This window comes from Xiphophorus couchianus, chromosome 8 (genome assembly GCF_001444195.1).
Source record: "Xiphophorus couchianus chromosome 8, X_couchianus-1.0, whole genome shotgun sequence".
In the NCBI taxonomy this organism is placed as follows: domain Eukaryota; kingdom Metazoa; phylum Chordata; class Actinopteri; order Cyprinodontiformes; family Poeciliidae; genus Xiphophorus; species Xiphophorus couchianus.
Window position 1 is genome coordinate 21,447,841 of NC_040235.1, and position 24,101 is coordinate 21,471,941.

The 24,101-nt window shown below is 41.9% G+C and overlaps 1 protein-coding gene across 11 annotated transcripts in view; it reads right to left on the reverse strand.

The window, feature by feature from the left end:
• Positions 1-3,130: 3,130 nt before the first annotated feature.
• LOC114149067 (disabled homolog 2-interacting protein) overlaps positions 3,131-24,101 on the reverse strand; it is a 184,085-nt gene continuing 163,114 nt past the window's right edge. For 8 of the 11 annotated variants that reach the window (XM_028024624.1, XM_028024628.1, XM_028024627.1 and 5 more), the window contains 4 exons: positions 22,761-22,898; positions 9,152-9,354; positions 8,972-9,059; positions 7,792-7,959 (listed from right to left, as the gene is read on the reverse strand). In XM_028024624.1, coding sequence (XP_027880425.1) covers positions 7,792-7,959; positions 8,972-9,059; positions 9,152-9,354; positions 22,761-22,898 — 597 coding nt within the window. Of the gene's footprint in view, positions 7,960-8,971; positions 9,060-9,151; positions 9,355-22,760; positions 22,899-24,101 lie in introns of all 11 variants that reach the window. The other 3 variants (XM_028024623.1, XM_028024633.1, XM_028024625.1) reach the window with 2 other exon arrangements.

Genomic DNA, 24,101 nt, shown 5'->3' on the forward strand with positions numbered 1-24,101 from the left:
ACACCCTGGACAGGTCGCCAGTCTGTCGCAGCAAATGTATTCATACACCTCTAATTTATTGATAAATCAATCTCACATCCAAATTTTAGTCAAAGTGCTTTACACAATATCACATAGGTTAATTAATGTTGAAGTTAGAAGAACACTAAAACTAACTAAATAAATTAATAATTTTTAAAAAAAAACCTGGTGAGATAGAAATTACAAGTGACCTGTGGTTACTGTGGAGGAGCTGCTGAGATGCACAGCTCCAGTGGGAGAATTATTTTGCTAGCTAATCGGTCATGCAACTGTGCCGTTGTTGAAAGTCCTGTTTGCTTTTGACCACAAGCCAACGTGAAGCAGAATATGCTGGTGGAAAACTAATGTTGCTCATAACTGCACTGTAAAACAAGGTGGCGGAAGCATCATGCTTTGGTTATTCTCTTCCTCAGCAGAGAAAGTGAAGCTGGTCGGAATTGATGGAAAAATAGATGAATCAGTTAGAGTCTGCAAAAAGATGTGGTTTCACATTCTAGTATTAAAAAAAACTAAATGTGCAGCTAGAGCTACAATGGAATTGTTTAGTTGAAAGCGTTGATGTTTTACTTTGGCCCAGGCAAAGTCCAGACCTAAATAATATCGAGAAAACTTTATGACTTGCAGAGAAAGGGCAAAAACTTTCCTCGTCAGACGTTCAAGCTGGTTGATGCGTACCCAAATGGCTCACAGCTTTAACTGCGTTTCTTCAAATTATTTTCCAAGGGTGGTCAAATAAAAACTCAAGCCTTACTTTTTTTTTGTTAGATTTATATTTGGTTGTCAAATAAAATACAACAAAATTCATAGTTGTTCCAAGACAAAGTGCGGAAAACCTCACAAGGTACACTTTTGCAATGCACTCTATATTTAGGTCTGAGCAGCTAAGAGCTGCTAAGGCCTGTTGTACTCGCACTGTTTCTTCTTTTTATTGTGCTTCCATCAAATGAATTTGCCTTTTGGGGGCTTTATCATATTCAAAGACTCACCAAAGTTGGCGGACGTGTCAAGTCTGCGTGAAAATTACGTGTTTTAAAGTCGTCGCAAAAATCACAACAGAAACGGCAACTTTTAAAATACCGTCGGCATTGACCTTACTTCATCGTAGAGACATTAAATTTGGCACAGTAGTAGAGTTCCCCAAGATACACAGAAAATTCAATTAAAGTCATAGTGCAAGTCAAACCGGAAGTCGGCCATTTTGGATTGAAGTTCCTATTTTTACCCCATTTTGGCCTTTTGCATACAGTGTTTGCTTTTGATCAAACTCCTAGGGATTTCTATTGATCGGCTTCAAACTTGGTCAGTTTGTTCATAAGGCATGGCCGATTAAAAGTTATCAAAACGGTCAGTTTTCATGCATGCTGAAACACGAAACTGCTATAACTCCTACACAAAAACTCACAGAGGCACCAAACTTTCCGTGATTGATCATCATCGGGGGCCAATGGTCAAATGATGACATCACTTAAGTCACGCCCCCTGAGAACTGGACGTCCCATGTTTTACTGGAAACGGTCTCTATCAAACCCCTCTGCCCTAATCAACATGAAACTGTGTCCAGAGACAGAAAACATGTTGGTGTGACTGGGTTTCCAACACCGACGGATTTCGATGGAGCAGGTGGGCGTGGCGGCGTGACGAAGTGACCTGTAGTATGTTGCCATATGTTTGGCTCTAAATTCCACAGTTTCGAGTCGAGCTGCACCAAGAGCCGTGTGGGCGTGGCCGAATGGCGAATTTCAACCCCTCGCCGTTTGCATGTGATCGTCTCTAAATCATCCGATTTCCACCAAACTTGTTATGTTTGACTCGTGAATCTCTACAGAGCCCAACAGCATTCCATTGTAATTTCACTCCACCGAGCCCCCTAAGTTAATCCATCAGCTATATCTGCTCACTACATCAGCCGACCTGCACCAGATTTTGGGTGTGTTGTCAGGGAGCGCTGCCAAACGCAACGACGTGTATCGCCTGGCGGACGGGTGCGGGAAATGCGCGACAGCATCTGCGACGGCGAGTTCGAGGTCGCACGCAGCTTCAATCTTATATTGCTTTTATACCGGCAGCCTCTATCGTTGGCACCACGGTGCTATTTACGTCTCCGTCCTCAAGGAGGCTGATGGATGAATCGGAAGCGGCTCATTTTTATGTGTTTTAAAGACCTTCGATATGTTTCACAGCACAACCATCTGCCCGTGTTTCCTCGACCTTCTGTTGTGGAGGCTGGCGGTCCCAGCTGAGCTCCTGCGTCTGCATTCATGACAGCGCGTTTGTTGTTGTTGTCGTTCAGTGGTCCAACAAATGTGTGACAGGCATCAGGCAGAGTTATGTTCTACCTTTCATCCCTTAGAAAACGGGCCCAGCTTACACCATCGTTTTAGTTTCTTCTTATTATTATTATTTTTTTTAAAAACCCAAAAAACAAAAACAAAACAACATATTTTAGGATCCAGGAGGAAAAAGAAGTACAAGCATCTACACCTCAATGTTTCATACTTTTAATTATTGAAACATTTAAGAGTAGTGCTTATGTTATTATGTCTGGCAGCCTCGATGTGTCTTGGATGCAGGAAACCTGTTTAGTTTTGGCTAAAGAAGCCAGTTCGCCTCACAGGGAGTAATTACCAACATGAGATCTTCACTTTAAAATACATATGGTTAAAGAAACACATGCGGCAGTTACAGCAATAAAACATTACACGGCTTCTCTGCCACGACATCTCCATCTCTCTTTTTTGAGGATTTCATGTCAATTTAAAGTTTTCAAAAGTCCCCCCCCCCTTTTTTTCACTTTCACATGTCTTGATTTTTCCTACCAAGTGTGGGGAATAACAATCAGGCAGTATGTAGGTCATGCTAGCTGTGAAAAGTAGGCACCGCTCAAACCCACTCATTCATGTCTCCATCATACCCTTCGCTCTGCCTTTGGATCCCCACTCTGAGCATATGTTCTCTCTAGATGCCTATAATCAATCTGGGTCTCCTTGAGCATTTAATGAACACGTGATCTATCGCACAGGCCGTCCAATCCGTTTAGCCTCCACGGTTTAAAACGTCACAGGGAACCGCACCGCCGAGGCTGTACAGCAGAGATGCACACAGAGGAGAGTTTAAAATAGCTAAATAAAACTTTAATAGGTCTAGTTGCAAATGTACATAAATTGCACAGCCACGTTTTGTCAACACGAGTTCTTCTGTACATTATTGTTTTGTCACCGTCATCAAAGGAAGCAGAATCCAGCAAATACTTTATACTTTCAACAGAATTACAAAAGTATTTTTTTTCTACAATAGAATAGAAAACATACATCTTTTACTTATAGCTTTATATTTAACTTAATCCTTTGTTTGATTGGTCGAACTATGGTCAAAAATGAGCTTTTGTTTTATCCGATTCATGAAAGGGAAAACCAAAAGTTGATCACTGGCGCCTGTTTGATGTTAGTGAAAGTACTGATTGGAAAATATAACTATTAGTGGATGCATTTTAATCTTCGAGATCTTAAAGCAAGACTATGACTGGAGTTATGATAATCTGCTTCTGGGCATAATAAATTTGGCTTATTTAGCATTTAGATTGTAAATAAAACAGTAGAGCTACCATTATAGTTTTATAATGGTAGCTACAAGACACTCAGCTGGCTCCATGCCAATAATAAAAAGTTAACCAAGCACAAATACTAAAATGTTTATGGAACAAAGCAAAAGTCAAATATGGCAGAATTTGTGAAAAGCAGCTTTACTGAAATAAAATCTGAAAAACATATGATGCACAAAGGTAACTTCTTAGGAACATATCACTTAGATAATATGTATCTAAGTAAGAGTTAGCATTGGGCTACAATGTTGACTGAAACTCTTGAGCTTATTTGGAGTATAGGTTAGTACATTTGCCAACTTTCACAAATAGTTAAAAACTGAACCGTAAATTAGCATTATGCTAAAATGCTAAAAGTAAGTCAAATCTCAGGTTTATTTGGAAAATTATTGGCAAACCTGAAAACTTTGACAAATTGGAGCACCTACTATTTCAACATTTAGTTAAACAGTAGCTTAGCTAAAATAGCATCAAATTGCTAACATTAACAGTCAACCATTTTTGCAAATTCGCCCAGTTTCGCAAATCGCTAAATATCTGATGGTTTAGCAATTAGTCAAACAGTGGCTATAAACTGTGTGATAAATATATTTCAGGGTTATCATTTCAATAAGTTACAATGATTCCAAGTTTTAATTTGCAAAAGAAAAAAAAAAGACTAAACCTATTTAGTGCTTTTCTGGCTTTACCGTGTCATAGAGTTGGAATTGACCTAATTCAGTAACTCTGTTTTGCTAGAATTAGCCAACTATAAATTGCTTTACTGCTTAACTAGATGCTAAAAAAAACCCTTATTTTTTAAAATGAGACAGTTAAGAAACACATCTAGTACACATTCATATGACCTAAATGTGCACAAGTGCACTACTTGTAAAAAAACAAAAATATTAAGTTAGACATTTAGCTGCACAAAGGTGTAATGAAATTGCTAGGACACAAAAGTTAGTTGTAAACTTAGACTGCATGTAAATAAAGCTTTGTTGAGCCAATTTAGTCAGTACATGTAGCTATCATTTAAAAATAAAGAATTTGACAAATGGATCATAGTCTTGCTTTAATCTGTGCAGACAAACAGCTTCACATAGCCGTGTAGTATGCAGGTGTGAAATGCCTGGTATTTAACTAAGGATAACTCCCTTTAGTTGCTTAGGAACCTTGAAATGCCTGAAACGGGGTTCTGCGTTAAAAAAGAAAAAGAAAAAGTGAAATAGAAACCAACCACTAAATGTAAAAGTGCATTGAGTGAGACTGATGAGATTTACAGGATTGTGCTTGCGCAGCTCATCGGACTCGAGTTGGCTTGAAACCAGCAAGGCATACATCTCAAAGAGTCAAACCCCTACGTGATCAATTCTTTTTTTTTTTTTCTGTTTTTGGCTAGAGAGATAGTACACGGTAAAATACAAACACAAGCTTTTCAACAGAGAGAACACTGACTGATTAATTGATTTGTATAGCTCTGCCCGATGAGGACAGATGACTGACTGGGCTATCTTCTATATTTACAATATCAATAATGATACAGCAGAGTCCGAGCACGAAAAAAAACAACAACAACAACAACAACAACAAAAAAAAACATTTACAAAATGTTCTGTTAACATCCGGTAAAAATAGTGTGGGCATTTTATTTACACAATCCCATGATCTCCCATCTCACGATGCAGTCAATAATTATATTGTATTGTATTATATATATATATATATTTATTTATATATATGTATAAGAGCAGCCATCCTCACTGACCAACCGGCGACCAAATGAAACTGATGGGTGTAGATGCTACGACTGGCTGTCGATGTATTGAGACTTTTGCATGTGAAGTGAGTACAAAAATACCTAAAAAGCAGATGAGAGTGAGCCGACAGTGAGTTACAACGACGAGACTTTACAACGGTGTCTATACATTCAGAGGCAAAAAACAACAACACAAAAAAAGATGAGGTCAGGCAGGAGCAAGAAAAAAAGGGCAGGCGAGAGAGAACACTAATGCCAAGGAGGATCGATGGAGTCACAGTTTGGATGCAGCATACTTCATTTCAGCGGACAAATAAAGCGGTTAGGGAGAAAATTGACTGAATGGAGGTCAATGACAAACAACGGCTCTGCCAGTCCAGTGTATAGTATGAGCGAGTGCATCGAGACGCGTCGCTCTATAGCTCCTGCGCAACTAGAGAGAATCGACCAACATCCCTATAACAATTAATGATGTGTTGCCGACGGAGCAGTGATGAGCACCAGGGAAAAAAAACAAAACAAAACAACAAAAGAAAACACCTACTACGCATTGATTGAGCTCATTCTAGACATGAGCCAGCGTTTGGGATCAAATACCAAAAAAAAAAATAATAATAAATTAAACTATTCTACCTTTACTTTTGACAAGGCAAGGAAAAATTCCCAGTGTCTTTTTTTTTTTTTCTCCCCTCAACATTATCATACTGAGATTTGGATACCAGGTTTGGGAAAAAAAATTAAGGTTTCAAAACAGCAAAAATTCCTCCAAGGGTTTTAAGTTCTGGTAATGAAACACCAGAATGGAGCCAGAATAGAGGAATTTTCTTAGTGTTTCGCAAATTGCAAAATATCTGGTGGTTTAAACTAATAATTAAAAACCACATTGTTTGGACATATATTCAACTGTGACAATATGTTGTCACAATATGTTCACACCATAAACCATTAGTTTATGGTGTGAAAACTAATGGAGCTCCATCCATTGTCAAAACTAGTTGCCAAGTCACAAGCAGCATATTTGTTCTGTCAAATGAATGGGTGTATATAAAAAAATACTTTCTGATAATAATCAGTACGGTATATTTTAGCAGTAGTATAGTAGGAATCTGAAGATTTTGGGCTTTAAACACAATCAGATTGCATTATGGACTTTTGTTTTAGTACCATGAGACTGTGAAATCTCCATATTATAACTCGGTATTATCGTTCTAACACCCTACAAACAACAAAAACAATAATAAAGGGGTTTCTAACACTTGCATGAATTACATAAAGAACAACAAAGGCTCTTTGAGGTGCTGATCACTGCTCAGGTGCGGTCTTCCTTTCCAGGGCTCCAAAAGCAAGCTACACACTACAGTCTCTCACCATCAGAGAAGGAAAGATGACACTAAATCTCTTTAAATAAAGGGCTGCTTTTATATTTGACATTATTATATGTGTGTGTATACTCTAGAAGGAAAAGAAAATGCATACATCTATGTTAAATTTCATTAATATAGCATCACATAGAATTCATTTACTTTAGTATTTATAATACATCTCATCTCGTTTTACGTCGTATTCTCTACAAATCCACAGTATAAGTTGTGCCTTTATGGGGTTGTTTTTGGATTATTTTGCAGAATCGGGAGGAGCTGCGGGGTTAAAGTCGAGGTGTGTTCCCTAGTTAAGGCGTTTCGTGTACCAATAGCTTTTCACAAAGTGCACTGCTTTGGGGGGGGGAGAGGGGGGGGGGGGGGTGACGGGGTAAACGGGACGCTCAGGAACACACCTCTGAGTTAAAAAGGACGTGGAGAAGATTGTTTTAGATTTAAAAATATCTATTTATAGCTCTCATTTGGTTCTTTAAAAACATAAACTTTGAGATAAAGCGTTGGAAAGTAAACCTCTGGAGACAACCTTAAGTGAAAATCCTCAGCGTGCGATTTTAAATGGGCCCACTTCGCTGTCGGGAGAGGGAAAGGAGGAGCGGATCGTCGATGCGTGCCGTTTTTATAGTGGTTTGTCCCAGGCGTGGACGGGCGCTCGGGTATTCGCAGCGACTCAACTCGTCCGCGGCTCAGAGTTTTTATGTACAGGCTCTGCCCTGCCTCCTCTCTCTTTCCACCAGCCTCCCAGTGAAGGCCATCTGGTGATCCGCTCCGAGCTGCACTCCTTCTGGGTGGGCCCTCGCGTAAAACGTCCTCGTGCCAAACATTTGTCTCCAAACTGAGAAAAAGTGGAAATGTCTTCCGGAAGTACGCCGACTGCTTTTCTAAAACGCACCCACACACACACACACACACACACACACACACACACACACACACACCCACGCCCACACAAGTCTCACAGTCCATCTAAAAACAGGCACTCGTCGACCCCGACGGGGTGAGTGGGGGAGGAATACGATGTACAACGCCCGGGAGCCTCAGACGCGCGCCGAGCCGCCTCAGCAGTTGCTGCTGTTCCGAAACTCTCCGTTCTCGGTGATCTGCAGCTTGGTGGGGTTGGTGGGGGAGATGCCGTTGCGGGTCTGCATGCTGTAACGCTCCTTCAGCTGGCTGAGCGCACTCATGAGACGAGCGTTGGCGGCATCCAGCGACGCTATGCGCTTCTCCTGCACAAGAAACATAACGAGAAGGAAACCTTTTCAGAAAACAAAAACCCCGTTTCAGACAGGCTACTGCGATCTGTTCTTCAGCTGAGATCTGAGTTTGCTAAACTTGTTCCAATAGATTCCCGAGAGGATTTGATCTGTTTGTGATGATTAACTGGCGATTAAAAAGCTCTAAATACTACATACTACTTTTTACATTAACAGGAAGTATATTTTAAATTGAAAAGTGACAAGTCTGTTGTCTTTTAAAGTACACTTTTAAGACTAATGAGCTTAGGAGAACAGCCTCCATACAATATTAAAGTTTCCAAAGTGTTCTAGAAGTTCAGACTGCGACTTCCAGTTAAACACACAAAGCTCATTGTCCTCTAGACAATAAAACCCTTTAAGATGGGAGTTTCTCATGCGGTTGTCATCTTTTGATTATGCATTAAGTATGGAGTGAGCACTCTTACTCTACTTGAAGATCTGCAAAAGTAAACAATGTAACCCACCAAAAACATAGCCAAGATGACAGCCTAAGCAAAGCTAACAATAAAAAAGTTGTTGAGAATATGATGCAGGGGCGTCATAACCATAAATGTAAGCATTTCACTCAAACTCTTTATATTTTATTTTTCCCTGCCTGTTGACGGAGAGCATAGACTGCCTTACCGAGCTGCGGCTGTTTGCAGACACACACTCTCATTACTGTGGGCGTGAAGGAGATTAATGACCTTTGTTTGTCTGTGCGTGAATTTGCATTAATGCCACGCTGCGGGGGATGTTTTCCGGTTTGACTTGAGAGACGTATATATCTGAAATGTATTTTCGTGCCGTAAAAGGGGGTCACAAAAGTAAATGTTGTTTCTCAGGGGGAAAAAATTAAATAAAAGAGAGAAAGAAAGACAGAACAGGTATATTCTGGTCAACAATTGGAGCTTTCCTCAGCCAGATTAGAGGCCAAAATGAATTAAACATCTTCTGTGATCAGTCTACAATGAATGTTTCCTGTCAGAATATTTCGACAGACCTGCGCATCAATGATCTTCTGTTTAGAGTCCACGACTGCTTGCATGTCAGAGTGGTCCTTCTTCAGCTCCTCTTCCACCGACATTAACCTGGGTGTCACAACAACAAATGGGGACACAACTGTTAATAGTTAAGAGAGCAAACGCACAGCAGCACACACTCCGGACTCTTCCTCCCATACCGACTGATGATGCTCTTCATCTGGAGGTCCTTGTCGTCCTGCTGCCTGCGCAGACGCTCCTCCGACTCCTCCAGCCTGGCCTGGTACTCCAGCAAGACCTTCTGGGCCTGCTCGTCCTGCCCCTTCAGACGGGCTTCGTACTCCTCCAGCTTCTGCACGGAGGCGCGCAGTTTCTCCTGCAGCACTGCAATCTCCTGCTGGTACTGCGAGCAAAAGCACCGGAGAGAGACAGAGAGATGCTAGTCGTCATCGAGCCGTACTCGCTTTAATCGCACGAGAACACACACACACACAAAAAAAAGGTGCAAATACGCTGGTGATTCCGAAAATGTATCCAAGGGCCTGTCGAGCAGTGTGGCTTTTCAATAGGAGAGACAGAAAAGTTGAGAGGCTTTTGTTAAACAGCAAGAGGAGGAAGAGATGAGTTGCAAACGAAACCCCAAAAATGTCCATGTGCCCATCATAGAACCTCATGGGGGGGGGTTCAGAAAGTTCTCTTCATGCCAGAGGGAGAAAGCAAAGGGTAGAAATTGATTTTGGTGAGAAAAAAAAACCATGTGGTGAGTGAGGGGTACCAGGAAGATTGTAAAGTTTTCAGCTGCGTTACAAAAGAACTCGGAATTTTATTTATTTTTCCACATTTTATGACATGATAAAGCAGCTTGGATGTAATGTCTATCTGTCGCTGCGTTTCCATCGACTATGTAGCTGCGCTACGTAGTCTGAAAATCAAAACAAAAACTCACGCCTTTCGACAGAACGTTTTTCCGCTAGGATGAGGTCGTTTTTCAGCTTTGTCGAAATTTGTCTGTCTTGCAACCGAAATGCTTTTTTCGCGATGACCGACCAGATGTTACTGCCGGCGGGAAAGATGACGACCACAACAGGAAGTGGTAGGAGGAAGATGGCACTGCATGTTTTTTTTATTGGACGTGTGATTTTAACTCCATCTCCGATTTAACAGAAACGCGACTTTAGCGGAACAAAGTGTCGCACACGTTTCCGATAAAAACGCAGGTGATTTCGCATTTCTACATTTCTAGTCTTCGCTCGCTCGTCCTTTCCAAATAAAGGATTTAAAACTTGCCTATAAGGGAATTCAAATCTTCTGGTTGTTGTTGTTTTTTTTTTCTCTCTCTATAACCTCAATATACTTTGAACTTTTATCAACTTCATCACTGAGCCGCGTTCCTTGAATTTCAAAACACACAGCTCTGTGTGCATTTCGTCACCTCACACCTGGCATGTGTCAGAATAAGAAGAGGCGTCTGCAGCTCCTGTCTTGCAGTTCGTTGCCACAGAGCAGGTGAAAGTGCACCTCCTCAGCTTAGTTCATTTTTGATACAACCTGGGTTTTTTTGCCTATCTGGATTGATTGTTTTTGTTTTTGTTGTTTTTTAAACCAAACAAAATGCTGCAACCTTCAGCAATAACTGATAGGGAGTTTAGTTTCCCCAGCACCCTGAATTATCTGATTCCCTCGCACGAAGAGAGAATGCTATTGGGATCCCTTATCTTTCTCCGTCACCTTCCACGCATGCCAAATCGCCGAGACTTTTTCCTGTTCAAGCAATCTCTACAAGGGGGAACGGTGACCTCAGATATGTCTTGTGGTCTGCTGTCCTCGCCTTCCTCCGTCTCTTATCCCTCCGATCCTGTGTCCGATTCCCTCGAGAGCGAGCGACATCTGTTGTGACCGGGCTTTCGTTCTGCTTCTCCGTCTCCCTCAAAACGAGCCGCATCTCCGACCTGCTCGGCTATACTCGAGTCGTCTTGGCTGAATTTGCTTACGTGCAAAATTAGAGGATATGGCTCGTACGGTGACCTGCGTACAAAGCGCCGCAGAATGGAGAGTGAAACGAACACACGTCGGGTGAATATTGATAAGAGGTAGAACAAAAGATAGATGGGGAAACAAAGGAGCTTTGAACAGATGTCCCCTCTGCCCGCCTGCTGTCCTGATGCTCCAGCTGACAACATTCCAGATAAAGTTATTTTTCCGTTCGGGCCAACGGCGGACACCTTTCAAAAGGAGGAGTTGTGCAAAAATGGTCGCCCTCAACTTCGAATTTGGAAATGAGGCCAAATGGAACTGAACACACATTGATTTAGTGAGGAGCTGTGCTGTAAAATAAGAAAAAAAAGCTTTCTTTGGAAAGGATTATGCTTCCTCAGAACCGGACTGTAGCCATATTACATATGCCTTCAAATCTCTGTTGTGTATAAAGTGAGGTCCAGATACGCTCAAGAACTCAGACACAACTTTTTAGTTTGTTGTGTCAGAGCTTTTCTTGCAAAAGAATTAAATCAAGCCTTGTAGTTTTGTCAGAAGGACGTTGGAAATCTTCTATTTTGTCTTTCACTTCAGTTGGAGATCCAGTGTAACCCAGTTTTTATGACCCTGGAACTTTTTTCTTACATTTTATCACTGTACATTTCAATTTTCACTACAAGCATTTCATGCGGTAGAACAATACACTAGCCTTTTCATGCGTAGCGGTCACTGCAGTGGACAGCTGTCTAAAGGCCATTTTCTTGTGGATATGTACAGTATGTTGTAAATGCACACAGACCACTGAAGTGGACACTAGTGCGTCATGCAATACACTATTGTAACACTGCGTAGTGATATCTCGAACTGTATCACCAGAAAATAAGAGGTCGTGGGTAGAGAAAGAGCAGACACTGAGCGGGAATAGCGTAGCTTTGCAGACTTTTATTCCACCGTCCAACCGAACAGCCTAACGTCTCCGCCCCCGAAGAGACTGGAGGAGAAAAAAAACAACCCCCGAAGAAGAAAGAAATATATCCTCTGGAAGGCACAGCGCCCCCACTCATCCATGCAACATCCCCAGCAAATAACCAATCTCACATAAAACCATATTAATTGAAAAGGAAGAATAAATCATCTTACATACTTCCCCCTCTTTAAATGAAATGTCCTCATTTCAAAATGAAGTTGTTACATAAAAAAATAATTTCACCAAAGCACAATCCTTCCAGACTGTCACATATCACCTGGGGGGGGTTACAAAACCAAGGACACAAACTCACAATAAGACCTTTATAAAGAACAACGGTCAACATGTTTGGGTTTAACGGAACCAGTTTTTTTTTTTTTGTTGTTTTTTTTTACCCCCCCTGATAAGAACAACAACGATCATTTATCTCATAACAGCAGTCGCTGTGGCTTCCGCACAGTACGCCCATGCCTGGTAATAACTGCACCCCCAGAAGGCGGCAAGCTGGGGGGTGGTTGTGTAGGCTGATGGGAAATGAGTCCTGTTGGGTTCCTTGGTGAAGATGGCAACGACCTAGTGGTTCCTGATGTCTGGGCTGCCGCTGTTTGGCCAAAAAGCCAGGGCAATGAACCAGACAAAGCAGTATACCTCGGCAGTGTGTCCCTGTTTGGAGGAAATACAGACTGGGAGACATCTGTGGGTAATGTGTCTGTGGAGCTACGATAAGGTTTTAAACGATCATAGTGAATGACTCTGGTCGCAGCCTGAGGATATGTTACATCCACCAGCTTGTAAAGGAGCCCCTTTTCATCCACAGACACAACCTTAAATGGACCAGTCCAGTTTGGAGAAAGCTTTTGTCGTCGTGTGGTGGGGTCATCTATCCATACCAGATCACCATAAGCATAAGGCCTAAACCGTGTGTCCTTATTGTAATAGTACTCTCGTTTTTGTTTTTGTTCTTCGCGATGGAGAAGAACAGTCTCAAAAGCAGCGTCCATCCGTGTAGCCAGTTCTGAACCATAGTTTTGTGGGCAATCAGAAACCTTTGGCGATGAAATATGGACATTAGCAGGTAGTCGGGGTTCTCGTCCATGAGCAAGGAAATATGGTGAGTACCCTGTGCTCGAGTGAGGAGTAGAGTTGAAAGACAGTACCACAGCAGGGAGGTAGTGGTCCCACTCGCCTCCGTAGTCCTGAATGAGTCGGGCCAACTGCTCTTTCAGAGTCCGATTAAACCGTTCTACCATACCATTCCCTCTTGGGTGATATGGAGAGGTTCTTTTTTTTGTCATTTGTAGTCTCTGACAAATTGTGTGAATAATTTCAGATTCATATTGTCGTCCCTGATCTGACAACAGTTCCTCAGGTACACCATGTTCAGGTATATACCGTTCACACAGCAACTGTGCTACTGTGGCAGCTTTTTGGTCAGACATAGCATAGGCGTTTACATACTTGGTAAAATGGTCCTGTACCACAAGCACATATCTATTACCAAGAGAGGTAACCGGAAGTTCAGTAATGTCCGTACAGACCAACTGAAATGGTCTGTCAGTCTGGATAGATTGCAAAGGGGCTCTGTGCTTTGGTACAGCTTTTCGGAAAGCTTCACATGTCTTACACAGATTACAGAAGTTTTCAATATCAGATCTCATTCCTGGCCAATAACACACTGTCAATGCCTTCTTAAATGTACGCTCAGCACTGTAATGACCAGAACAAGGATTACCATGCAGAAAATGCATTGTTTCTGTAACAAGTGCAGGTGGAATTAACACTTGATAGACCTCGGGTTTCCCCGGTGCACTCTGACCTTTGCGACAAAGCAAATCATTACATAGTGATAACTTAGGAAACTGCCACCAAAGTTTTCTCTGAACTCTACCTTTTACCTGTCTGAGGTAGGGACGTTTCTTGTTTTTCACCCAGGTATACACTTCAAAGAAAACAGGATCAGAGAGTTGTGCACATACAATGTCCATGTTTTGATTGGATAATGTCTGTTGTAATGTGGCAAACCCCATATTGACATGTGTTCTATCATTGTCCACACAACACACTTGTGGTACAACATTGGTCATCTCTGAACGTTCAGGGCCTGAACATGGCAACTCAGCCGGCGAAACAGATTTTTCTGTACCGCAAGAAGGAGAGTGACCATCAGGCAGCGCTGAAACTGTCACCTCAGTTGAATCCTGCTCCAATGGTATACGTGACATGGCATCGGCATTTGTGTGTTTCTTGCCATCTTTGTGAGTGATTTTCCATTGATACGGGTCCAACTCCAATGCCCAACGACCCCTGCGTCCGGTAGGGTCATGCGTGACGTCCATCTTCCTTAAGCTGAGTAAAGGACGATGATCAGTGATGATCGTGAAAGGATTGCAACTCAGATAATGTTTATAGTGTCTAATTGACCACACAATGGCATACAGTTCTTTGTCATATGTAGACCACTTTCTCTCTGTTTTTGAAAGTACATGACTTGCAAAAGATACAACCCTTTCTTGTCCCTGTTGTGTCTGAGACAGTACAGCACCAACTGCAAAATTAGATGCATCCGTACTCAAAATGAATGGTTGGTCAAAGTTGGGAAATGCCATTATTGGAGGAGAAGTCAGTGCATCCTTAAGTGCTTGAAAAGCAGCAGAACAGTCATCTGTCCATTCAAACACCACTTGTTTTTGGGTAAGCCTATGCAGAGGCTGAGCAATAAAGGCATATTTATGTACAAAACGTCTGTAATATGAACACAGTCCCAAAAAAGCACGTACCTCTGTTGGAGAGCGTGGAACAGGCCAGTTTCTGATGCGTTCACTATTTACAGGGTCCAATGCCAGTCCATCCCGAGACACAATGTGCCCCATGTACTTCACAGTAGGTTTGCAAAAGTCACATTTCTTTGGGTTTAGCTTTAAACCAGCTTGTCGAAAACGAGTGAGAATGTCTGTGAGATTGCCTAGGTGATCTTCAAAGGTTTTTCCCATGCAAATGATGTCATCCAAATAAATGACACAAGTCGTCCAGTGCAGTCCTCTCAGAACCAGCTCCATGAGCCTTTGGAAGGTCGGAGGTGAGTTTTTAAGCCCCATTGGCATGACCTTAAATTGGTACAAGCCGTCACCTGTCGTAAACGCAGTCTTCTGTCTGTCTGCTGGATCCATTTGTACTTGCCAGTACCCACTAGACATGTCCATGGTAGAAAAGTACTGCGAACCAGAAAGCGCATCTAGACTGTCATCAACTCTCGGTAAGGGGTGAGCGTCAGTAACGGTGACAGAGTTCAGTTTACGAAAATCTACACAAAACCTGTAAGAGCCATCCTTCTTTTTCACCATAACTACTGGGCTGGCCCAGGGGCTTGAACTGTCCTCTATCAAATCATGTGATTTAAGTGTTTCAACTTGACGGCGAATTTCTGCCTTCATGGCCGGAGAGGTGCGGTAGGCTCTTTGTGAGATTGGGGTGTCACCGTTTGTAGTAATTTTGTGTGTCACTATGTCAGTCCTGCCAAAGTCATGTGGGTGTTGACTAAAAACATCTGCAAAAGAAGTCAAAGTCTCTGTCAGTTGTTTTTTCTGCAGAGGTGTCAGATCCGAGTCTGTACTATCTGTAAGAGGGATTATTCTGGGACCGTCAGGTGTCTGAGTATTAATGTTACAGATAGAACTGTCCATAATGGTGAATTCACCCTGGCCCTCTGCTAAGACAGCATGAAAGTGGCCCACCTGTGTACCACTATGTAACATGACATCACTATGTGAAACATTAGCTACTTTAACACAAATAGAACCTCGTTCTACCCTGGCCACAGTCCATGCAATACCCGCAGCAGACTGGTCGGTATAATGTGGTTCAAACACACCCATGTAGCCGCTAGGTAACAACCCTTTCTGGGGTGCATCCAGAGTAGCAGTGATGACCCTCTCAGACATAGCAGGAATGCTAACGGTGGATGATACTGAAACAGCAGTCAGGCAGGGAACATACAGATGTGGACTAACTAGTGGCAGAGCTGTACCTGCTACCTTGCAAGTCATGTTTCGAGTGTCAACTGTAATGCCGTTTGCCACCATAAAATCCCAACCTAAAATGACTGGCTTTGTACAGTTTCTGACAACTTGAAATGTGTGTGTCATGAGCTTATCTGCAATAGTTAGGTTCACATAAATGGAGCCTACAGAGTCAAGGGGGTCACCTGTGACACCAGTGAGAGGAATAAACCGTTTTACAATGGGCTTCCTGTGAAGAGCAGGTGTAGCCATTCTAAAGTCCTCACTAATGACTGAAACGTCCGCTCCAGTGTCAAGAAAAGCATGCACTACAGTGTCCTCAATAACCACTGACACATATCTCTTCTCTACATCAGCCAAACCTGTAACGTCACTAGTAACGGTGTCATGGTAGGTGTCATTGTGTGTCTGGGCTAGGGCGAAGTCAGTAGCTGGCAATTTGCCCTCATTGTCAGCTACTCCTAGTTTACCTGATCATGGTTCGAATGTGAAGGAGACCGGAAACGTACTCGCCCTGGGCTGGGAGAGTGATTACGTCGGCCCCTTTCATAGCGGTCAGGAGAGCGGCCACGACTAGCGTAGCCTCTGTTTGAAGAGCTGTAGCCCTGCGTGTAGCGTTCAGATGATCCAGATAGGGTACGTGGACCCTGCTGGTTGTGTCCATCCTTCACATATGAACTGGAACTGTGGTTAGGTGCGTTTCGGTCGTTCGATGAGTCTCTACGTCGTGGAGGAGATCCATAGTAGCCATCTGATGAATATCGGTCACCCTGGCGTTCACCTGGAGTGGGGCTCCGATGACGAAATCCATAGTCTCGCCTGTCCTGGCGATGTGTGTTCTCGCGCTGGCGGTCAACTGCCAGCTGCAGCTGTTGAACTCTGTCCGACAGTGTTTCAATAGTCTTTGCCATCGTCTTTAAATCATCTGCAGTAGCTGAGTGGACTCCTAGAGGAGTGGGTGAAGGAACCTGAGTAGACCACACAGGTGACACAGCAGGGTAAACTAATGATGTAGACAAAGACTGCACAGGAGGCGTGGTAGTGAACACTCTACTAGCTTGGTGAGCAGTTTCAATCTGCATAGCAAACTTTAGAGCAGTCTCCAGTGTATCAACACCCTGCTCGTGACATCGCAGCTGAAGGTATGGGTCAAGACCAGCAATAAAGCGTCGAAATTTTTCGCCCTGTTTAGCATTATCACCGTAAGTCGGAAAAGCTTCTTCAACCAAACGGCAAATCTCAGCAGCAAACACAGGAAGGGCTTCACCAGGAAGGCGACTGCGTGCATTAATGTAGCTCTGGAAAGTCGACAAATAAGCAGTTTGTCCAAAAACGCTCTTCAGCTTCTCCTTTGTGGCGGAATAGTCAGCTTTTACTGCATCAGACAGGCTATCCCAGTAACTAAAAGCAGCACCTCCTAAGTAGGTAGCAGCTTCACCAAACTGTCCTCAGTGGTATCAGGATCAGCAGCAACAGTCACTTCAAAACGTCTGCACCATTTTGAAAAATCCTCTTTTCCATCCCCCATGAAAATGTGGCTGTAGTGAGGCCTGGTGCGGCTACTTGCAGAATGAAAAGGTAATTGATCCCAAAAAGTACTCGCCATAGCTGTGTATTCGTCTCCGTAACCGGCAGTAGGATGAGAGCCAGGGCAAAAAAAAAAAAAAAAGTCCGTCTTCAGCAGCCGCTATATACGCCGCTCAGCACGTGCAGCATGAGCTATCTGTGGTTAGCATGCGTAGCATGTGCTCACCTCTTCAATCGCTGAAAGCGTCCACAACCCGCTGCCACCAGTGTAACACTGCGTAGTGATATCTCGAACTGTATCACCAGAAAATAAGAGGTCGTGGGTAGAGAAAGAGCAGACACTGAGCGGGAATAGCGTAGCTTTGCAGACTTTTATTCCACCGTCCAACCGAACAGCCTAACGTCTCCGCCCCCGAAGAGACTGGAGGAGAAAAAAAACAACCCCCGAAGAAGAAAGAAATATATCCTCTGGAAGGCACAGCGCCCCCACTCATCCATGCAACATCCCCAGCAAATAACCAATCTCACATAAAACCATATTAATTGAAAAGGAAGAATAAATCATCTTACACTATCAACTACTGGAAAGTCCAAGAACATTTTTGTTAAATCCAATATGGCAGACAGACAGAAAAGAAGGCCGACCAACTCAGGAAAATCCAGTCCCTACTTCTACTGCGGAGAAGTCTTGCAGGTAAAAAAAATAAAAATAGTGTGACATCAACTAAACCCTTAAGACTAATACTATTGATGTATTAATAAAAATTACAACTGATCATGTAGAAAAAAATCCTAGAATTTATTTATTAAAAAAAATAAAAATATTCCCCCCAAACCTTTTTTGTGTCTTAAGAAAATCAAAAAACACTTTAGGAAAAAAAAAAGAAAAGATTATAATTCATGCACAAAAGTGCTAGACTTGCCAAAGATTTTTGATTACATTAAGGCATGGACTTTGACTAGGCTATTCTGCTTAGTCCAATGTAGTAACCAAATCAGGCCATTGTAGCTCACTCAGGTTGTGTGTGCGGTAGCATCGCCCTGCTGTTTTGCAGCACTCACTGTGCGGTCTAACAACTTAAACATGTCACCCTCTGCGAACTTGATATGACGGCAAGTCGTGTCACACCAAGCGATAGAAGATGGCAGACTGCGCGGCTTGTTACTGCGGCAAAGTCTTGTCAGAGGGATCCGACAGACACGTCAGTCAGTCGGGGAACGGACAGCGAGTTACGGGCGTTGATGCACTTATTATTAGAGCAAGACGGTGAGAAGAGGAAGGGGAGAGGAAGCAGCAGGAGATGTGTTCATGACTGGGACGAGGAGGACAGAAATCGGATGTTTCGGTCACAGAAACATTTTGACACCGCCTGATATTTGTTGCGGGCGGTCTTTGGTTGGGTCGGTGCAAAATCGGCTGTCGGTGCGTCTGTCACACTGGACGACCGCAGGCCGCCGCTTCCGGCTCACGACCACAGGTTTCCTGTCACGATTAAAGATGGCCGATAATGATCCCGTATGACCTCGGGGGTTTTCTCATTGGATTCCCCTTGTCCCTCCAACCCTGACCCACAATGATGCTACCACTATTATTTCTCAAGAAGATGTGCTGTGTTAGCTTTGTTGCTACAAATGATGTTTTGAATGTAGATCATGAAGTTGTACTTAGTTATGGTTTTCTTCTTACACATTTTCAAAAAAGAACAGATTAATGTAATTCACAACGAATGGATTTTGTGTCGTGATATTATTCCTGTGGATCTCTGCAACTCTTGGCTGTGTCTCTGATGAAATGGACGTCTTGGTAGGATTGCAGTTGTGCCAAATTTATGCCAATGTTCAGATTATAGTTGGAATAGTGTCAGTATATTTTTTTGTAAACCTAAAACAGCTTTAAACTGCTAAGGTACATAATGGTTTGTAGTTGTAATGTGACTAATGTCAAAAAGTTTAAGATGTGCAAATATATATATATTTTTGCAAGGTAGAGTAGATCCAGAAGTAGGCAATACTCAAGTTGTGTGATTACAAGTCTTTGGGCTTGATTGTGCATTATAACAACATACATGTATTTCCTCCCGGTCGTCTTTAATGTAAGTAAACACTATAATTTCCGAGGTAAATCTTAAGTAAAAAAACTGAAACTGTGACAAATAAGGCTGGATGAAGCCTAATTTTATCTTGTACCCCACACAATGAGGACGATGGTAAAAGTAAGAGTGGTAAAAAAAAAAGTATAAATCTCATTGTTAGATTTCTTCAGAGGAAAATTATGCAACTACTTTAAAACAGGTTTGCATTTTAAGCATTTTGCACATCTTCAACAGGGGTGTCAAAAAACAAAAAACATGCTCACAATGGACTATTCTTAATTTTTCCTTATTCAGTATTCTCCATCTACCGGTCCGGAGTTTCAACATGTTCTTTGGTCGAGCAGAGTGAGTCAGGAGGTGAAAACGAGAAAAAAAGATTTGTCGGACGTTTGAGTCGCCGGGGTTAAAAAAGAAACTCAATTTTTTGTAAATTCACAACATGAGACATCTCACTGAACTTGTTGAGTGGTACGCTCAGAGTTCATCCCACCTCCTTATATTTACTTCTCAATGACTAAGATGTACTTATTAAACTCCCTTGCTCAGTGGTTTCATGAATAATTTTTTGTATTTCTCAGATGGCCTTATTTAATTTAGTTATCTTTAAGAGAGAGAGAGAGAGAGAGAAAACCCTCTTCATTTTAATATTTGATATGTTGTTTCTGTGATTAAGTAATATTATGCATGACCCTAAATTTTGTTTTTGAGATGGAATATGGAAATGCTGGTGGAAAAAGAAAATATTCATATAAACTGAAAATATATAAATATTTTTTTTCTTTTACTCGTATGAATTAAGAAATGCAAGATTTGTGACTCATGAATATTTCCATATTGCATAAAGCATGCCCTATATTTTTACCGGTCCTACGACACACAGTGTGCATTGTAAATGAATTTAACACTGCATAAGATGGTTGGGGCGGCTCGCCTCTGTGGAGGCCGTATTGTCTTCCAGTCCGTTCTGCTGTTCCAGGGTTGCTGTGGTTTCTTTGTTAAGACTCGAGTTATTGCCTTCTTTGGTAGTTCTCCCTCCCAGGGCTGCTGGCTTCTATAAAGTATGAGCTATGCTAGGATGACAGGTTTCTTCTTATTATAGATGGGAGGGTGGGGGGAAAAAAATGAAGAGAGGGAGCATGTGGGAACTAAACAAAGCATAAGAAGCAGAGCAGAGATGAACAGCTGTAGACACTGGGAAGCAGAGGAAGCGGCACGAAAACGACTTTTTGTCTCGATCACACACATGCAAGCGCAGGCTACAAGCAGTCTGTGTGGATATTCGGAGTGTTAATCCTCACACGCACGTATGCGGTGCTAAGTTTGGTTTGAAATCTTATTTTTGTGATGTGAGGAGGGCGGGGGGGAGGGGGGAGGTGGCTTATAAGAAAATATATTTTTTGTGTGTGTGGTATTATGAAGACCTCTGGTTGTGTTTATATAACATCAGATTTCCATTTCCTAAATATTCCTAATATATTCAAATTGATATTGAATAAAGCGTTCAATGTGACGAGGACTATTTATTTCAGTTATTTTTTTTCTTGCAGGTGGGAAAGTGCTTAACTCAGCTTACAGGAGAACAATTAAGGCGTTCTCCCTTACAAATGATACACATTGAATGTGTTTAAATTAGTTCCAGTTGGCTGAACGAGAAAGAAATCTTAATCTATTTAAATGGCCTTTCCACTAGCCTGCAGGTCAAACAATTGACCTATTAGCAAGAAAATAATCAACAGATTAATGAAGTTGTTGCAGTAGTAGTTCTGCTATTGAGTGCTGGTGCCTGGAGACTAAAAAGTGTTACTTTGTGTTTCTGTGTAATTAGCGAAATGAACAACATTTTTACTACATTTGGAGTCTGACATGCCGACAAAAATACATACTGTGGTCACACGGGACAGTTAGATTTGATAGAGGCTGTAATTATACCTAATTGCGATTTAGGAGTCTCTCACAAGTCTAAATCAAAATGAAGAGCAAAGTGGGAATGCTACAGCAGAACAACAGGAGGAAAAAAAAGATGTTTTCAGTAGCTGAATGCAGTGCCTTGTAAAAGTATCCATACCGCTTCCACATATTGACGTATTGTCACGTCATTGCAAATTTTTATGTTTTTATTAGGATTTTATGTAGCAACACAAAGTTGTGCATGTTTGTGAAGTCACAGAAAAAGGATACAAGGATTAATACGTCATATATTTGTATTCAGCCGTCTTTTTTTTGGAGCATTTACCAATTTGGCGACATTTTTGTCCGTTCTTCTTTGCAATATTCTCAGTAGGATTCAGAGCTGCGTCGTTTTAACAATGAATATGCTAATCTAAAACATTTTGACTGTAGCTCTGGCTTTCTGTTTATAATAGTTGAAGGTTAACTAGAGCATAAATATCATCTTTACAACATTTTTGCTTTTGTGTTTTTATTTAAATTTTTTCTACAATTGTCAACCATTTGTTGCACGTTTCCATTTTTACTTTGGTGATAAGTCTTTGAGACCGGAAGGCCTGCTTGTCATCACCCTAATCATCCCCCGACTTCCTGTCAGATTAAAATGAGAACTCTGACTGGGCCTCTCCAAAATGATAATATTACTTACAATTGTTGGTAAAAGCAAAATATATCACTTTGAACCTTAAGCTACCAGAAGAATCAGTTCTCTATAGCATAACACTGCCACCACCGTGTTCTGTAATAGAATGGTAAGTTACAGTTAACAGTGTTTTGCATGTAGGCAAAAAAACCTTGGTCTCATCCGACCAGAACACATTCTCTTCTGTTTACTAGATGACTTCTGGCAAAATACAACAGATCTTTGAATAACTTTCACACACAGGTAAAAAATGTTCCCCTTATTAGGCAAATTTTAAGACAAGTTGTTTTCACTGAACTTCATTTATGTTTATGTAAAAAGACGCTGAATACAAAACCAAAACGGCACACTTGGAATGTTTTTCGTAAAATAAAATAAAAAAAATTCTGAAAACCACTCCACTGTTTGTGTTCGTTCATCCCATGAATTCCTTGTTAAATATTTTAAGGTTTGTGGTCGTAACTTGAGAAATGCGGGGGAAAAAAAACAAAAACTGCAAGGGGTAAGCAGACTTTTTCAAAGCACTGAATGTGCCACACGGTGAGGAAAAGAAGAGAGAGAGAGCTCAGTGGAGGGGGAGGGTGGAATCAAAGCTAAGGGTGTGGGGTTGCTAAAGGTCAAAGGTTGGATGACGAGGGTTACCTTCTCCACCTGAGTCAGATCCTCTCTGTTTCTTAGTGACTCGGGCTCCATCCCCTCATGGTCTAAATACTGCACATTCATATTCAAAAGCCAGGCTGCTGTGCGGTCCAGCGCACTGGGGTTCACTGGGGAGGGGGCCTAATAAAACCAACACACACACACACACACACAGACATACACGCCCACATGAGCTGAATGAAAAGTGTCAGGGAAAGGGGGCAGGAGGGAGGTTGCAAAAAAAAACACAACAGGAACAACAGAAATAAGCTTGAAATGCACCAACTGATCTGGGCTGAAAAGCAGCAGGTGGAATGGATGGACACACTGGTCTGTAAGCTCCCACTGTGGCGCGCGCGCGCACACACTTTTTAAATCTGTACGAGAACACCTCGCGTCATGGCAGCACGGGAAGTGGATACTTGAGATAAAGAGAGGGAGCAAAAAATCTGTCAGAGAGTTGATTAGTTTAAAAGTGATCTGGCTTCATTGGATTTGACGGATTCCCTCTCTGCTCACCTTTGATTGGTTGATTCGTTGCTAAGCGTTTCATCCAGCTAGGTTCAGAGTTACAGGAAAGAGGAATTCTTTGCGCTGAGCTATGTGTGTTATGATGTTCGGAGCTACGTTTCCTCTGTTTACATCAGCAAAAACGTCTCAAGTCTCATTCTGTATTAATTTTATCATTGATATGGCATTACATAATTGCAAGTTAATGGATAGCTAAAGCCTCCAGTAGTACAATATAGTAAAGTGAATCCAGGTACTTCTTGATCAGTGTGTTTTACCTCATATGTAGGGATAAATTATTGCAAATGTTGGTTTACTGTACATACTCTTATCAAACCTGGTGTCTTTTTTGTTGATCCATTAAAAAGGTGACCAATTGTCATTTTCAACAAAAGAGATTGAGAAGATTATAGCCAAGATTCAGATATTTTGACATCAGATGATATGGTACAGTATTTAGTGTCCAGGGATTTTATTCTGGAAGCATCAAACAGACTTACTTGATACTGAAACCAAACCCGAGCATATATAGCACTAGTCAGACGTTTACATACACTCATCATAAGCAAGAGTTGCCTTCTTTTTTTATTTATTTTTTTCTTTCTATGATTCTTTTTTTGTTTTTTTTGGTCAGAGGTCACCTGAGTAAAGCAGGTTTATCATCAGCATGGACAGAGAGAGTGCCCGCCAGAAAAGAATCAACACCTTCAAGTGTTAACTTTCACAGTTACCAATATGCCACGTTTTCTTCCTGAGGACAGCTTAATGGTCACAAATGAAAAGTTGAAGCTACTTAGGCACAACGGCAAGGAAAATATTTGGAGCCAAATTTGG